A 17369-nucleotide genomic window follows, 5' to 3' on the forward strand; every position below is an offset into this window, starting at 1 on the left:
ATATCCATGAGGACTTGGGTTCGATCCCTGGCCTCACTCAGGTTAAGGATCCTGCGTTGCTGTGAGCAGTGGTGAGGTTGCAGATGAGGCTTGGATCTGGTGTGGCTGTGGCTGGCAGCTACAGCTCCAATTCGACCCCTAGCCTGCAAACCTCCATATGCTGCAAATGCTGCTGTGTTTCTGTCTAGACATCTTACTACATATATATATTTTTAGGTCCTTTTAGGGCTGCACTTGCAGCGTATGGAAATTCCCAGGCTAGGGGTCTAGCTGGAGCTACAGCTGCGGGCCTATACCACAGCACTGAAGGATCCGAGCCACACCTGCCATCTACACACAGCTCAGGCCACAATGGATCTTTAAACCACTAAGCAAAGCCAGGGATCAAACCTGCGTCTTCATGATACTAGTCGGGTTCTTTGCCACTGCGCCACGACAGGAACTCCACTTATTATGTACTGTTGATGAGCACTTGATTCACGCCAAGTGAGCACATAAAGGAACCTTATGCAGGGAACATATTTTCTCCACAAAGAATGGCCTTCCCGTGCCGAGGAATACTAGACAAGACTTCAGCACTATGCTGGGGGGTGACAGCCCTTAAAATCGGAAAAGCACCAATAAAAAGCACCCCAAAAAGCTAAAAACCTAACACTCTGTATATTGTGAAAATCGAATTTGTTAACTCAGGTGAAATAAGGCTGTTGCCGCCTTTAATCTCAGCAGTGCCTGTTAGGCAAATACTTTTTTTGCTGTGCACATCCATGAATGCTGTGGATATTGACTACAAATAAATTTTAGTGAGCAGGTGAATTTGCGAATAGAGAATCTGTGAGGAATGACGAATGACTACACTGACCATAGCAGTCGCCTCTGTAGCCCCATTTGCTGCTTTTGCTCAAACCGTAACAAGCTCAGCAGACATTTATAATCATTAAAAAAAAATGAGTAATACGTTTTGCTGCCAGTTTTCAAAAAGTTTCTCCATATATTACTTTCTGTAGCCTACAAATCTGATGCCTTTTGTCTTCAACATATTTGTTACAAAAACATTAGAAATTGCACTTTAAAAAGGCTCCAGGTTTTGTTTTGTGTTTCTCATTTCAGCCACTGGCAGTTTTTTTCTTAATTACTGACAGCTTCAGTGGGCATTAAATAGTCCTTTACAGGTTCTCACAAAGAGCAATAATCTTAACATTTGACATGTAATGTCACAAATAAGGTTACATAATTAATATTTTTTCGATCAGTGGTGATTTCAGGGCCTTTTCCTCACATGATTCCGTATCTTCACTATGCCACAAATAATGCAACTGGTTGTATACCAAATAAATAAGTTTTTTGGAGGGATCTTGTTTCTTCTGACTTGTTTCCTATTTAGCTTTTTTCTTCCAGGTAAACGGCTGTGTACTTTATCATCATCTTTTTCACTCAATGTTGCCGTACAAGTTTAGAGCAGAAAAAGAAAACCATCTGAATACCAGTGCCCTCAAGTAAAGTCCTAATTTGGGGGTGGTGATACTTGATTTTTCCCCTCCCAATGTGCAAATGTTCCTATAGGGCCTGGAACAGTCTATAAAATGTAGTTTGCGGAGATTTCATTAAGCTCTCCCTAAGCCGCGCAGAACCTCCAGATAACTGCATTTGAGCGAAAAGGAACGGAAAGAGAGAAAAACGGGAAATAAAGGAAGGAGGGGGTAGGGGAGGAAACGTTAGGGGCAAGGATGCGGAAGCGCCTCGATTCTTTTCCCAAGTAACCCCACCCGTGCATCCCAGGCTCGGTCGTTTTAACCCAAAGGCCGAGCGGCCCTCGCTCTTCCTCTGGGGGTGCAGGCCCCGCGCCCCCCTTGCTGAGGCTCGCTCGAGCACGCTTCCGGGTGAGACTTACTTTCACGAAGCCGAAGGCCCAGCTCCGGGCCCTGCCCGCGTACGGCGCCCCGGCCGGACTTCGGCTCCTAAGAGCAGGCCTGAGGGGCGTCCCCCCGGCGACCCCGCCGCAAGCCCGGGGCCGCCGAAGCACCAGGCCCGCGCTCTCCCCGAGGGCGCCCCCGCCCCCGCGCCGCTGGGCGCACGCGCAGCCGCCGCCGCCGCCCTTATTTAGTCCGCGATGGCTCCTCGAGCGCCCCACCAGCCTCCTCCCCAAGGCGCCGCCCTCCCCGCGCGCCCCAGGGCCCCTACGACCAGCCTCGGGCGGCTCCCCGAGCCCGACGACCCCTAAACTGGAACGGTGGCGGCCGGACGTACGCTGGGCTCCTGTGGCGGCAACCGGAAAGAGCTGACGCGCGCGAGGAGGCTAGCCAGGCCTCGGAGGAAGAGGAGGGCCGGGGTGAGCCGAGGTTTGCCGAAGGCGGCGTTCCGGAGCCGCGCGAGGGTGGGAGAGGAGGGGCGCGGCGGAAACTGCCGAGGGCTTCCGAAGGCCGCAGAGGCCGAGTTGCCCGGATGTAGTTGGTGGAGCGGCAGCGGCGGCACCAGCGGCGGCGGCGGCAGGAGGAGGAGGAGGAGGAGAAGGACCCGAGCGGCGGCGGTGGCGGCGGGGGGAGGAGGGGCGGAGGCGACGGAGAGGGAGGGGGAGAAGGCGGAGGGGGCAGTCGCTCTCCGCGGGCCGAGCCGGACGCGTCTTCTTGCCCCCTCCCCCCGGTTCGCCGCTGCCCGGCTGAGCGAGAGCGTGGTGCGGGCGGAGGGAGATGGCCCGGGAGCGCCGGCGCCAGTAACGGGGAGGTGCTGAGCGTCGTCGGGGCGCGCCGGGCCCTGTGCCGCCGGAGGCCGCCGCCCGCCGCCTGCGCGCCCGCCGCCCGCCTCGCGGCCGCTGTCCCCCCTCCCCGACACACGCTCACAGGCCGGGCATTGATGGTAATGTATGCGAGGAAACAGCAGAGACTCAGTGATGGGTAAATCGTCTTTTCGTTTCTGGCCGGGCTGCGGGCGGGCGGCGGGGGGGCGCCTCCTTATCTGGGGCCGGCCGCGCCGCCATTTTTGTTGTTAACCCTGCTCGGGCTCTGCCGGGGGGAGCGGCCGCGCGGGCGGCGGCGGGCGGCGGGCGAGTGCAGGCGGGCGCGCGTGTGAGTGTGAGCGCGAGTGAGCGCGTGTGCGTGCGTGTGAGCGCGCGGGGCCCGACCGGGCATTCGCGGGAGCGCGGGGCGGCGCGGGGTTCCGCGGGGGCCGGGCCGTGCCCGCGTCTCATGTCGCCTCTCTTCCTGTTTTCAGCTGTCACGACCGGAGGGGGGACTCGCAGCCTTACCAGGTACCCGCGAGGCGGCGGAGGGCCGGGCGGCGGGCGGGCTGGGCGGGCGGGGGAGGAACTGCTACTCGAGCGCAGGCTTCGCGAGTCGCTGCAGGCCCTTCGGGGCCCCGGAGCCCACCCGGGCGTCGCGGGCCCCCCGGGCCCCGAGCTCGGCGCCCGACGGGCCCTCGAGACTGGTTTTTGACAGGTGACCGGGGGGGTGGTCAGGCTTTTTTAGGAAAAGTCGTTCTCGGCTAAGAACGACCTGACTCGATTATTTGTATGTGAGGGGATTGGTGGGGCGAGGTAATAGGGGATTTCTCAGCCGGCTTTAGGTGTGTTGGGGAACTAAAAGTTAAGGTGAAGCGACGGAAATGAGGTGGAAGGCCAGGGAAGAAGCCACTAATTGATTGGCAGCTCTGAAGTGTTTTGTAAACCACTACCCCTTCCTAATTTGTTTTTGGTGCAGTTAAGTGCCTTACTAATGAAAGATGGCGCTTTTGTTTCTATAGGAATTGAGGTCTTTGGATACTTGGGTAATTCATTCTAATGTAGACGGTTCTAGGTACATAGGTTCCTCTTTGTTGTTGCAGTCACTGCATCTAAAATTTCAAAAAATTATGATAGACGTGGCCCCACTTGTCCGGGCCGTCGTGGGGGTGGGGTGGGGATAATGGTTGGTAACTCAGAGGACCCTAGAAGTAAATACTTTCTACATCAGGTTTCTAGGCTGTTACATCTGTTCCTGACTACCATGGGTTGTTAAAGCTCAAGTTAAAAAAAAAAAAAAAACCCTAGGTCCTCTGTAATGTGTTAAAAGATTAAACCCTGTTGAATCAGGCCCTCTGAAATTTAATTAATCACACATTTTAAGAGACTGCTACATCATCATTGTCTTAAATACGTTAAAGATGTCTACATATGCTAGATTATTGCGAGGGAGTTCCATTAAGTTCCACTAAGATAATGTCAGAAATATCAGTCAGCATTTTTATACCTTAATATTGTTTCTGCCACCTGCAAGAGTAGTTGTTAGGTCTGAAATGCTTTGCTTAAATCCAAGAATTGGAAAACCTGATGGGTTCTCTCTCCCTTTTTTTTTTTGTTGGTTTGCAGAAACATGTTTATACTTATTTATATGCATTTCAGTTTTAGAGCAGAAACAAATTACAGTAGTACTCTGACTCTGCTTTTCTTTAAATTAAACTTTTTAATTTCCAGAAAAATTTATTGAGAAGTGAATGTCCCAACATGTTTGATTTCTTGTATTTATAAGATAATTTGTTTGATTTCTTGTATTTATAAGATAATGAATGGGTTTTTTTTTTTTAACATAAGGTATTACAACTTGAGGAGCCTTATAGTAACTCTTAGGCATTTAGGTATTGTCTGTAAAACTTAAAGGTAGACCTGAAAGAGGAAATTTCAGTTTTATTGATCTAAACTCATAAAACATAAATTATATACCAAATTTTGTAATGAAATTAATTTAGAAAGTTTAAGATGTCAATTCTTTCTTTCTTTGGGGGGGTGATGTTTTACAGGCACTTAAGTATTCATCGAAGAGTCACCCCAGTAGTGGTGATCACAGACATGAAAAAATGCGAGACGCCGCAGATCCTTCACCACCAAATAAAATGTTGCGGAGATCTGATAGTCCTGAAAACAAATACAGTGACAGTACAGGTCACAGTAAGGCCAAAAACGTGCATATTCACAGAGTTAGAGAGAGGGATGGTGGTGAGTAGCTTTTGTTGTTTAAACTTTCACATGTATTTATTCTTAGTAAAAAATTTGTATAAGACAAAAGGTGTACTATATCTAGCTTCAAGGTGTTACTATATGCTTATATCAGAATATTTTATTTTTGTTGATTTACTTAATTCCTAAACAAATTTCTGTAGAAATAAGATTCTGACCTGAGTGAGCATCTAAACGGTGACTGAAGTGGCTGGTAATTAGAGGAGTCATTTATGCAATGTAGTCTGCCAATGCTTTATTAGTGGTGAGAGAAGGGCTGGACATTTTTCCACAAAAGGAACTTTCACCTTTTTTTTTCTTTTTTTTTTTTTTTTTTTCTTGTCTTTTTGCGTTTTCTTGAGCCACTCCCGCTGCATACGGAGGTTCCCAGGCTAGGGGTCTAATTGGAGCTGAAGCCACTGGCCTATGCCAGAGCCACAGCAACTTGGGATCTGAGCCACGTCGGCGACCCACACCACAGCTCACGGCAACACCAGACCCTTAACCCACTGAGCAAGGCCAGGGATGGAACCTGAAACCTCATGGTTCCTAGTTGGGTTCGTTAACCACTGCGGCACGATGGGAACTCCCGAACTTTCACCTTTTCAAGTAAAGATTTTAGTTTTTTGGCTTAGTTTATTTTGAAATCCTTGTTCTGAGGCGTTCAGACATGTTTCCTAAGGGTAAAGTATGAATTAAAAATTTTAGTAAGTTTTTTGTGACAGTTCATTGGTTTATTGTTTGGGGGTGGTGCACCTGTGGCATATGAAAGTTCTCAGGCTAGGGGTCAAATTGAGCTACAGCTGCCAGCCTACGCCACAGCCATAGCCACATCAGATCCGAACCTTGTCTGTGACCTACACCACAGTTCAAGGCAGCACCAGATCCTTAACCTACTGAGGCCAGGGATCGAACCTGCAACTTCATGGCTCGTGGTTGAATTTGTTTCCACTGTGCCACAACGGGAACTCTAATTCACTGGTTTAAAAAAAATCGTTTATAAGTCAGAAAATTCATTTTGAGTTTTTGTTATAAACATTTAAAATACTATTTATCATATTCTCTAGGGTCTTACTAATGTAATTTCTACCTTTAGTCAGATAGTCACCTTTCTAAAAGTCAGCCTCATTTCTTTTGTACAGGGCTGTTACCCATCAGTTATTACTTTGCCTCAAGTTCTTTGTGGTAGGAGGCTGAGAAAAAGTAAACTCTAAAATGTTTTCAGATTTAGTGTGCCCTGGATTTACCAAAATAATAAAATTTCATATCTAAAGCATGCATTGAGAAACAAAGCAATTTCACTGAGGTAGTAAGAATGTATATTTTTTCCCACTAGAAGATCTGAAATTGCTTAGCTGATATTTGAAGTAAGTATACCGTTTCAGATATGCTTTTGTAAGCTTGTAAAGAAACTCAGTATGAGCCCCATATGGGTTTCTACCTCTGATTTTCAACTAGCTTCTCAATACTTTGCTTATACTTAAAAAACATCCCAAATCTTCTCTTTTTTGCCGCCTGGGATAGAAATGGGCTCTACCCATTGTGACGAGATACTGAGAAAACATTGATCTCTATAATTACTGGGTTGAGGTTAATAATGGTCAGACGATTGCAATGCGATGGGATAATTTGGATGATTATTGAATGGAGGGAAATAATAGTTCTCTCTGTTAAATATAGCATAACTTTGTGCTATCTATGCAGATAAATATATTTTTGTTTGTAAATAACAGATGCATTTGGTTATGTTCAGTGTTAGAAGGTTTTTGGCAGATTTATTTAAACTATAGTCAGTTTTATGGGTAAGTTTTCTGTAGTGTTATGTGTAGTCTGAGATGATTCTATCACTAGCCACTTTTCTGTAGTGGATTTCATTTTAAAGGTTAGCTGTTAGAAAGCGGGTAGTATTTGCATTGTGCTTTACTTTGAAAACTTGGGTGATTGTGACAAAATGGGATGTGGCACCTCATCTCCTTATAGATCAGTGTCTCAGGTTCTCTTTTAGTGATCATGATCTGGTTAATCTATCATCTATCCCCTAAATCCAGGAAGAGGTCGATTTAGGTTCTCTAGGAAACTTAACTTCTGTAAATGCTTTCATATATTTACAGTGAACCATGCCTGACAAATTCTTTACAAGTGAATTAATCCCACAGATATTCTGTTGCTTATTCATTTAGTGAATATTGGGCATCTGTTGTGTGTTAATAGTTGTGTAATATTCTTGGAAGTAATGTGAAGTTGTGATCTTGGCCTTAGCTATTCTTAAAGGCTCTGACTCTGGAGAGCTAGTGGTGTTTTTAGCTGCTTTTTCTATACCCCCCCCCCCCATTTGATTTTGATTTTCCTTCCTGTGTGTACTTCAGATACCTTTGGTTGGCTTTTAGTTTCCTTTTTATTTGCATCTGCTGGCTGATATTTCTTTAGCTCCATTTGTAAGAAACTTTTTCTTGATCTAGTCACTTGCTTAATTATAAGCCTCACTTTTTAATTTGGTTTTTAGCTACTTGCTTGTCTTCCTCTGGTGCCTTTTAATACTTACTCCATCCCTGTCTATATTATCTCTAATATACCTGGCTGCCATATTCATATGCTATGATGAATACCAAAGAATATGAAATCTCCATTCTTGAGTTCAAGTGCATCTTTGATGTTAATTTTGTGTTTGAAAGATGTGATTCTTTCCTCAGTTAGTACTTATTTAGTCATTCTACTTTAACTCCAGATCAAAGTTTTCTTTTATCGCTAATGAGAACTTGAAACTAAGATTTTAAAGTGAATATAATTTTGTTATAGGCATTTGTAGTCCCTTAGATTTTTACCTTTAAAATGTGAATTCAAATATAAACAGGTAAGTAAGCACATTCATGTAACAGTCAAAACCATTAACCAAAGTCAAATACAAGTAAACTGGATTATCTGTGCACTTAGCAGCATGTTTAAGTAAAAATTTAATCTCAGAGCAGGTTGCTCTATTTATTAAGCTAATTTCATGTTTATTAAGCTAATTTCATTTTTTTTAGGATTTAAAAAAGTGATTTTAATAAACATCTGACTTAAGGGTCTTTGTGCTATGGCTTGTAACTTGCATTTTGCAGAGCAAGTTAAAACACTCAAAATGTGTCCTCATTGGGAGTTCCCGTCGTGGCGCAGTGGTTAACGAATCCGACTAGGAACCAGGAGGTTGCGGGTTCGGTCCCTGCCCTTGCTCAGTGGGTTAACGATCCAGCGTTGCCGTGAGCTGTGGTGTAGGCTGCAGATGCGGCTCGGATCCCGCGTTGCTGTGGCTCTGGCGTAGGCCAGTGGCTACAGCTCCGATTCAACCCCTAGCCTGGGAACCTCCATATGCCGCGGGAGCGGCCCAAGAAATAGCAACAACAACAAAAAGACAAAAGACAAAAAACAAAAATGTGTCCTCATGTTGTTGTTCCCCCAGGGGAGTGGGCTTTACTAGCATCTGTCCATATCACAACACTTTCCCAGTAATTGTTACCAAGTTTTTTTTCATGGCACCTTGGTTTTCCTTGAAAAGTGCCAATTCAGAGTAATATATGAGAGGAACTTTAAGATATAAAGTCAGAAAGCAGGGATGGAGAAGGATTGTCATTCACAGAAATCTGCGGTTAAAAAGGATTTATTCCAGCATAAGCGGCTGCAGTTAAAAAAATTAGAGATTTTATCCCTTGAAGAGAATATAGGTGATCCGTTTTAACTAAGGAAAATTATGTGGCCTTTTAACTTGCTTAAAAGGTTCTTCAGGGAGTTCCCGTCATGGGGCAGTGGAGACAAATCTGACTAGGAACCATGGGTTGTGGGTTCGATTCCTGGCCTTGCTCACAGCATTGCTGTGAGCTGTGGTGTAGGTCACAGACTCGGCTTGGATCTCCAGTTGCTGTGGCTATGGTGTAGGCTGGCAGCTCCAGCTCCAAGTAGACCCCTAGCCTGGGAACCTCCATATGCTATGGATGCTGCCCTAAAAAGACAAAAAAAAAAAAAGTTCTTTAACTTGATGAAATAGATCACAGAATATATTAAAAATAATTTTTTCTGCAAAATAAAGCCGTTTGTTCAAAAACAAGAATCTTAAGGTGCAATCATGAGATTTGTATGTTATAGTGTAGACGTGTTTTTATAGGTGCAGCTGATACGAACATACAATACAGATTGAATTTATGCTTTTATGCAATTTTTTTTTTTTTTTTTTTGTCTTTTTAGGGCCGCGCCCGCGGCATATGGAGGTCTCAGGCTAGGGGTCTAATTGGAGCTGTTACCGCTGGCCTATACCACAGCCACAGCAATGCCAGATCCGAGCTGTGTCTGTAACCTTCACCACAGCTCACGGCACTGAAGGATCCTTAACCCACTGAGTGAGGTGAGGGATCAAACCCCCAGTCTCGTTGTTCCTAGTCCGATTCGTTTCCGCTGTGCCACAACGGGAACTCCCATACTTTTATGCAATTTTAAAACTCCATTTTATTACAGTATATATGTATTTTTTTTCTTTTATGGCCACACCTGTGACACATGGAAGTTCCCAGGCTAGGTGTCGAATTGGAACTGTTGTCACTGGCCTACACCACAGCAACTCCAGATCTGAGCTGCGTCTGCGACCTATACCACAGCTCACAGCAATGCTGAATCCTTTAACCCACTGAGCAAGGCCAGGGATTGAACCCATGTACTCATGGCTTCTAATCGAGTTTGTAACCTGATGAGCCACATGGGAACTCCTCAAACATTTTCGATTACAAAGGAAAAATTGCCCACGTGGTTACATTATTTGTTTATTTTTTCAAATTTTATATTATTTATTTAAAGACTACAAAATAGTTATGAGAGATGGTGCAATGGAAAACACAAATATCATTGCAAAAAGGCAACCCAGAGTCAAGCCCTGACTACCTGTATATATTTACTTAAGTTTTTTATTATGATTGATTTAGTGTTCTGTCAGTTTCTGTTGTAAAGTGACCCTGTCATACATAAATATATTATTTTTCTCACATTAACCTCCATCGTGTTCCATCACAAGTGATAAGATATATTTTTAAAGATTTTTAAGGTTTTTAGGTGCATGAAGAGTTTATTTTTTTATCATTTAGCCTTATTTGGAGAAATTTGGAAGTGTATTTTCATTCAATTTTCAAATGAAGTGTACTGTAATAGTTGAAGGAATTGTTTACTAGGGAGTATTTGAGGATAATTGGTTTTTATAGTTTATTTATTTATTTATTTTTTGGTTTTTAGGGCCATACTCGAGGCATATGGTGGTTCCCAGGCTAGGGGTCAAATCAGAGCTACAGCTGCTGGCCTACACCACAGCTACAGCCACCCCAGATCCAAGATGCTTCTGCAACATTACACCACAGCTCATGGCAATGCCAGATCCATAACCCACTGAGCGAGGCCAGGAATCCAACCTGCAACCTCATGGTTCCTAGTCAGATTCGTTTCCACTGCACCACAACGGGAACTCCTTTATGGTTTTAAATATGTAATTTAGCAGTGTTCCAATGTTTTCACATTGAATAATAAACTGATAATTAAATAGTGTGGCCTTATGATTATTCAAATAACTTTACATTTGGGATAAAATGAAATGTGCTTTGCAGTTGTTATGTCAGAAAGTATTATTAAAATGAACAGTCTCTTGCAATCCTCTTACTAACCTTGGAAGGTAGAACAGATAGATCCCTGTTTTTACAGTTTATAAATGAGGGAAGACTTACCTCAATAGTGACAGAACTGAATCTAGAAATTAGTCCTTTCTACTCTGGTAAATTTCGTGCACTGTCAGAGATGAAACATTTAGACATTTATTTGGTGGGTGTTTATTATAGCACAAATTAGTAAAAGGTAATTTTGTGTCTTAATGCTTTGGTTACATTTTCACTAATTATAATAGCGGAATTCCCGTTGTGGCTCAGTGGTTAATGAACCCGACTAGTATCCAGGAGGATGCGAGTTTGATCGCTGGCCTCGCTCAGTGGATTAAGGATCCATGAGCTGTGGTGTAAGTTGCAGACATGGTTAGGCTCCTGTGTGGCTGTGGCATAGGCCGGCAGCTACAGCTCTAGTTCGACCCCTAGCTTGGGAACCTCTATGTGCCTCGGGTGTGGCCCTAAAAAGACCAACCAAACAAAAAATCAAAGCCAGGGCATTGGCATTAATACAATGTATGTATAGTTCCAGAGCAGATTTTCACAGTACTGTTTTACTTTAAGAAGCAGTTTTTTTGGGAGAGTTTGCCAAAATTTCACTAGAGGAAGCCTTTTTTACCCAAGGTAAACTCTCATATACCGAGACTTGTTTTTAAAGCAACTTGGAAATTTCATACAGAATTTAAAACTTACTAATTTTAGATTTCAGTACCATTAGCTAATGTTAAATGCTTTTCTGTCTGGTGAAAACAAATATTGTCTATTTTTATTGGTCCAGTGTATAGTAAGATAATAAACAAGACAGATAAGTTTGCATTGGATTTTCATAGGTCAGTTAAAGACCGCAGGAGGAGTTCCTGCTGTGGCACAGTGCAGGGGTTAAGGATCTGACTGCAGAGGCTCGGGTTGCTGTGGAGACTTGGATTTGATTGCCTGCCTGGCACAGTGGGTTAAAGCCACAGGTGTGGCTTGTGTTTGGTACCTGGCTGGGAAACTTCCATATGCCAGGAGTGTGGCAAAAAAAAAAGACTACTAGAAATAAGGTCTTCCATTTCAAGAGAAGCAGAGTAAGGTTCGCAGATAAGCAGTTTTAATATTTCTACTCTTAATAGTGTTTTTCACTTAATTTTATGAAATATATGTGCTTTAAAAAGCAGTTTTAATATTTCCACTCAATATTGTTTTTCACTTAATTTTATGAAATATATGCTTTAAACGTGTGCCTGTGTGTATTTGAACACACGTGTCATTTGTTTTCTGGTCACATCTTAACATTTTTGTTATACTTGAGGTAGTTATTGTATATTGTTATGATGTAATGGATTTCACTTTTACAAACTTATCTTGGAATGGTTTACCTTGATTTTGTTTTTTTGTTTTTTGTTTTTTTTTTTGTCTTTTTGCCTTTTCTAGGGCCACTCCCGCAGCATATGGAGGTTCTCAGGCTAGGGGTCGAATCAGAGCTGTAGCCACCAGCCTACGCCAGAGCCACAGCAACATGGGATCCGAGCCGCGTCTGCGACCTAGACCACAGCTCATGGCAACGCTGGATCGTTAACCCACTGAGCAAGGGCAGGGATCGAACCGCAATCTCATGGTTCCTAGTCGGATTCGTTAACCCCTGCGCCACGACGGGAACTCTCCTTTACTTTGATCTTTTAAGACAGTCTTAATTGAACTGTTTGGTTGTACAAAATGTATTTAAAGTTCTTAGTATGACATACATAGGATTTTTTGTCAGTAATTCACAGAAAATTAACATATTCTTGTTGACTTTCTTTTAAATCCTCTGTCTTAACTCTTGTGCAGAATGGATTTGGTATATGTAGTGAATTGGTTCTGTTAGGATGTTGGAAGGCGTAAAGAGAGTAATGAGCTGGGGTTTCTTTGTAGGAATTCTGTATCTGGGACCACATTTGTACCTGGATTCTGCTTCTGGGACTCTGCTAAGTACTGGAGATAGTATTTGTCAGACTTTTCAAAACCAGTTATTTAGGGCTTGGAAATATATCCTATGAAGGAAGAGTCTCCTTTTTATGATTTATCTGATGCTTCAAAATTTTCAAAGCTCTTCTACATTGTTTTTCACCTATTCCTTTGAATTAGGGTGATGGGAATTATTCCGGTTGTACTGATGAACATATCTATTTAAAGCACTTAGCCTACTATCAATTGTTGAAACTAGAAAGCAAGTCTTTTTGCTATATGTGAAACCTTGTATCTACCTTAAAGTTGCTTTCCAACTGTAACCATTTCTTAGTACAGATCTTACTTACAGTGGATAAACCCAACATAAGTTGAAAATGGATTTAATAGACCTAACCTACTGAACACCATAGCCTAGCCTAGCCTACCTTAAATGTGCTCAGAACTCTTACATTAGCCTACAGTTGGGCAAAATCATCTAACACAAAGCCTAGTTTATAATAAAGTGCTGAATGTCTCATGTAATGTATTGACTACTGACTGAAAGTGAAAAAACAGGATTTGTCTGGGTCCAGGACAGTTGCAAGTGTATTGGTTGTTGCCTCTTGTAATCCCGTGGCTGCCTGGGAGCTCTGTCTCTCTGCTGCTGCCCAGTGCTGAGGAAGCATTGTACTGCATGTCACTGGTCTGGGACAAGATCAAAATTAGAAATATAGTTCTAATGCACTGCATGCCTTTTGCTTTAATATCATTGTGAAGTCAGCAAATCCTAAATCAAAGCATGGTAAGGCTGGGACCGTCTATGCTTAAGACTGTTGTACCTCCTTCTCTGCAAAAGCCTCCTTGAATGTGCTTCTCACAGTTATTGCCCCACAGAGGAAGTAAGTAGAGTAAATGGCTAGAGTGGTCCAGTTAAAATGGCAGTCAGCTTACATCACTCTTATGCTCAAAACCTTCCTTTGACTTGTTACTTACCAAGGCCTATAATAGACCCTGGTTGATGTGGTGTCTGGATGTTTCTTCAGCTTCTTCACCTATTGCTCTTTCCCTTGTTTGTGCTACTCTCTGTACTGGTCCTTCAGGAAGTTGTTTCTTATTTCTAGAGTTCTGCACATACTCTTCTTGTGTCTGGGATGTTCGTCCACCTGGTGCAGGCTCTCACTTCAGCAGTCTCCCAAACATACCCTTCCTGCTCACTTGGAAACAGCCGTCCTCGCCATTACACCGCCTTGGTCCTTTCTTGTGCTTAAAGTGACCTGATGTTACTTATAATATCCTGTTATAGCATGTGTTCCTGAAAGTTACCTTGCCATGCAAAATTGCACCTCAGGATTTATGGGGAAAATGTGCTTAGTGGCACAGTATTCAAAGACATTATCAATGACACATTAAAAGAGGAACCTTAAAAAAAAACTTAGCGTAACTTGTTAAATGGTTAAGGAGCGCATGAACAATACAGTAAATACAGCACTTTTCCTTGATAAAGACCTGAAATTTAGCTTGTGGAAGGGTTGCAGCTTGTGAGTTATTGTGAAGCGATGGAAGGAGACTTATCTGAAACATCCCTCTGAAAGTTGTAACCAGCTGTGGATGGATGACTCATAACCTGGATGATGAACTGGGGTAGCTGGCAGGTGTTTGAGGTGTATGTGTCCCTGCTATGTGGCTTGGTTCAGCTGGGTACAGCTAGTATTTTTCAACAGGTGAAATTGCTTCTTAAGTGGGAAATTTGTGTTATGCTCAGATAGTTTCCTGATAAATCAGTAACGCTCAAACAGATACGCATTTTCAAAACAAGTGTTGTAGCAGAACTGGCAGTTTGCTTGTCCTCTGGAATATACTCCAGCAGAACATGGAGTGAGTTTGTTAATGATTTTATCCCCTTGTATCCTTAAAGCCTGGAACAGTGCATAACACCTTGGAGCATTTCAGTAAGTAGGTAGATAAAAGAATGTTGAGATTGTCATTATGATTTAAGGGAAATGAAATAGCAGTTCTCTGGAACCATTATTTCTCAAACTTAAATGTGTGTACTAAACATCTGGGGATTTTGCTAAAAATGCACATTATAGTTTAGCAGTTCTGGGGCGAGGCTGAAGGGTCTGCCTTTTAACAGGATCCCCAGATGGTGTCCATGTTGCTGGCTGGGTGTAGCAAGGTTCTAGAGTAGCACTGCCCAATGGAAAAAAAGTGCAAGTTGCATGTGGAGTTTTCTATGTTGAGGTGAAAGTGAAGTGAAATTAATTTTGGTATATTTTATATAGCCTAATGCATAAAATATTAGCACATACTTGAATTTTTATGGAAACTATTAATAAGGTTCATTTTTTTTCCCCATTTTTTTTGTTTTTTTTTAGGTCTCCACCCACAGCATATGGAGGTTCCCAGGCTAAGGGTCAAATCGGAGCTACTACTGCCGGCCTAGGCCACAGCTCATGGCAACACTGGATCCTTAGCCCATTGAGCCAGGCCAGGGATCAAACCCACAACCTCATGGTTCCTAGTCGGAACTCCTTTTTTTTTTTTTTTTTTTTTTTTTTAAAGGGCTGAATCTACGCATTTGGAAATTCCTAGTCTAGGGGTCAAATCAGAGCTGCAGGTGCCAGCCACAGTCACACCAGATCCGGAGCCACATCTGCAACCTCTACACCACAGCTAATGGCAACGGCAGATCCTCAACCCACTGAGCGGTGCCAGGGATTGAACCCAGATCCTCATGGGTACTAGTCAGATTTGTTACCACTGAGCTGCAAGGGGAACTCCAAAAACTATTAATGAGATTCTTTACAATCCCTTTTTAAAGAAATGTTTAATAGGCTTGATTTCTGAAATACTGTATTTATACAAGGCAAAGTTGGAGTTAATGGGCCCTTGAACTATACGTATAGTGCTGCTTGACTGATGTTTTTGTTAATAGGCATTTATTGTAGAAAAATTTGGAAATGCTGAGAAAGGGGGAAAATGAAATTGCCTCAAATCCTATCATTTGGAGGTAATCAGTAGTTTTCATAAAACTCGTTTTTATGCCATAAAATATCAGAAGGATTTTATAAATAATCTTTTGCAGAGTTTTTATTAAAAATGATGTCATTATGGTTTTATTTGGCTTGACTTTAGCACATATTTGCACAATAGATTCAACACTTTGTGTTGGCACTATTAATCTGAGAGATCTGACTAGGCATACTTTTTAGTTAGTGCTCAGAGAAAATTTTTAATATTTACCTCTTACCTTAACCACTAGGTGAAGCCATCTTTCAGTTAGATTTTTTTTTAACTCCGGACGCTGCTAGTTGTAGCTAGGTGGTGACTTTAGCATACTACTTAATCTGTGTTTTGGGGTCTACTCCCCTAGGATTGTTGTGGGGTTAAATGAAAATTGTGTATCTAAAACACTTGTAAAGCATTTAATTAAGGACTTGGACCGTGACATTGTAAATTATTAGGTTTACTCTTATTCCTCTAAGAGTTAGGAGTTAGTGTCAGATCAGCAGGCCCACATCTTAAGCTACTGCCTCCTCTCGGAGGTGAGGAGTCTGGCCATTGAGAGCTACATGAAGGGGCTGCAGGGCAATTCTAACTTAACACCTGCTGGTATCCACAGCGTTGGAGTTGAGAGATTTTTAGGATAGATGGAAGGATAAACCAAAACATGTTTAGGATAATTTTCCTAAATTTGGCTGTTTTTTCAAATCACCTGAGAAGCTTTTAAAGCTATTCTGACACACTGAATTACCATAAATCATAGCAGTGAGGGTGGGGGGGTGGAGCCTAGAAAACGGAATTTTTAATTAAAATTAAAAATTGTGTTTAACCCAGGATCAGTTTAGGTGTTTGTAAACTGCAGATCTAGGGAGAGCACACACAAGAGAAGGAAGAACTCTGAGCTGGACATTAAGGAATGTGAATTTTGTAGTTAGAAATCTTTGAAGTTAGAGTGCTTGTTTGCCAAATCATATTCCTTGAGTTTTGAAGAATTTTCTTCTCTGTCACCTTTCCTGATTCACAAGAAATAGTATAATTTGTATACAGTTACACTAAATAGGTCAAGTAGTATCTTGTGGTATCTAATGCCCCAGAGTAGAACTAATGCTGGACAGTAGGGGAGTTTCTGACAGTATCAGCAGCTGATATGCCAGGAGGATGCACTTGGGTAGCATCTGAAGCTACTGCTGTTATTTTAGATAAAAACTTACCCCTGCATTCCCAAGCCATCAGGCTTTCCTGAGACGGTTCATGGTAAGCTTTATTCATTTAGTTTTTGTCTCTGGAAAATAGCCTTCACCTGAATTGGTATGCTCAAGCTGATTTCAGGTGTGAGCAAACAGTTTATTTTTTTTGGTGGCCCCAAGGTACATGGAGTTCAGGGGCCAGGGATCAGTTCCCAGCCACAGTTGTAGCCAATGATGGATCCTTTAACCCACTCTACTGGGCCGGGGATTGAACCTACTACCTGGCGACCTGGTGCTGTAGGGACACTGGCTATCCTGTTCTGCCACGGCAGGAACTCAGTTTTCTTGAAATTGACCCTTAGGAGTACAGTTGGACTCTTGAATAACACAGCCCCCTAGTCACAATTCTGTGTGTAACTCTATAGTCTGCCCTTCTTATCCATGGTTCTGCATTTAAGTCAACCAACTGCAGATTGTGTAGTACTGTAAAATGTATTATTGACAGAATGTACATGAGTGGACCCATGCAATTCAAAACTGTGTTAGTCAGGGGTCAACTGTACCTACATTTTAAAAGAAACTTAGGGTGAATATGATTGGTATATTTAAATAGTGCTAGTCTTTTTCTTTTAATCTTTGATTACTTCTGAT

General features: G+C 42.8%; 2 protein-coding genes across 5 annotated transcripts in view; one reads left to right on the plus strand and one right to left on the minus strand.

Moving 5' to 3' along the window:
• Positions 1-2845, minus strand: part of LOC100621751 (uncharacterized) — a 45722-nt gene extending 42877 nt beyond the window's left edge. The window contains exons 1-4 of the mRNA XM_084979575.1: positions 2839-2845; positions 2524-2806; positions 2353-2407; positions 1889-2293 (exon numbers count right to left, since the gene is read on the minus strand). Coding sequence (XP_084835701.1) covers positions 1889-2293; positions 2353-2407; positions 2524-2806; positions 2839-2845 — 750 coding nt within the window. The remainder of the gene's footprint in view (positions 1-1888; positions 2294-2352; positions 2408-2523; positions 2807-2838) is intronic.
• The window catches only part of WAC (WW domain containing adaptor with coiled-coil), an 88990-nt gene continuing 73710 nt past the window's right edge, over positions 2090-17369 (plus strand). For 2 of the 4 annotated variants that reach the window (XM_003130704.6, XM_013980207.3), the window contains exons 1-3: positions 2442-2888; positions 3205-3241; positions 4765-4960. In XM_003130704.6, coding sequence (XP_003130752.5) covers positions 2848-2888; positions 3205-3241; positions 4765-4960 — 274 coding nt within the window. In that variant the 5' untranslated portion in view covers positions 2442-2847. Of the gene's footprint in view, positions 2337-2441; positions 2889-3204; positions 3242-4764; positions 4961-17369 lie in introns of those variants that run through there. The other 2 variants (XM_084979987.1, XM_084979986.1) reach the window with 2 other exon arrangements.

This window comes from Sus scrofa, chromosome 10 (genome assembly GCF_054392235.1).
Source record: "Sus scrofa isolate SSC_HxYL_T2T_F1_AM1 chromosome 10, Sscrofa_HxYL_maternal_Yorkshire_Landrace_v2.0, whole genome shotgun sequence".
NCBI classification, from domain to species: Eukaryota; Metazoa; Chordata; class Mammalia; order Artiodactyla; family Suidae; genus Sus; species Sus scrofa.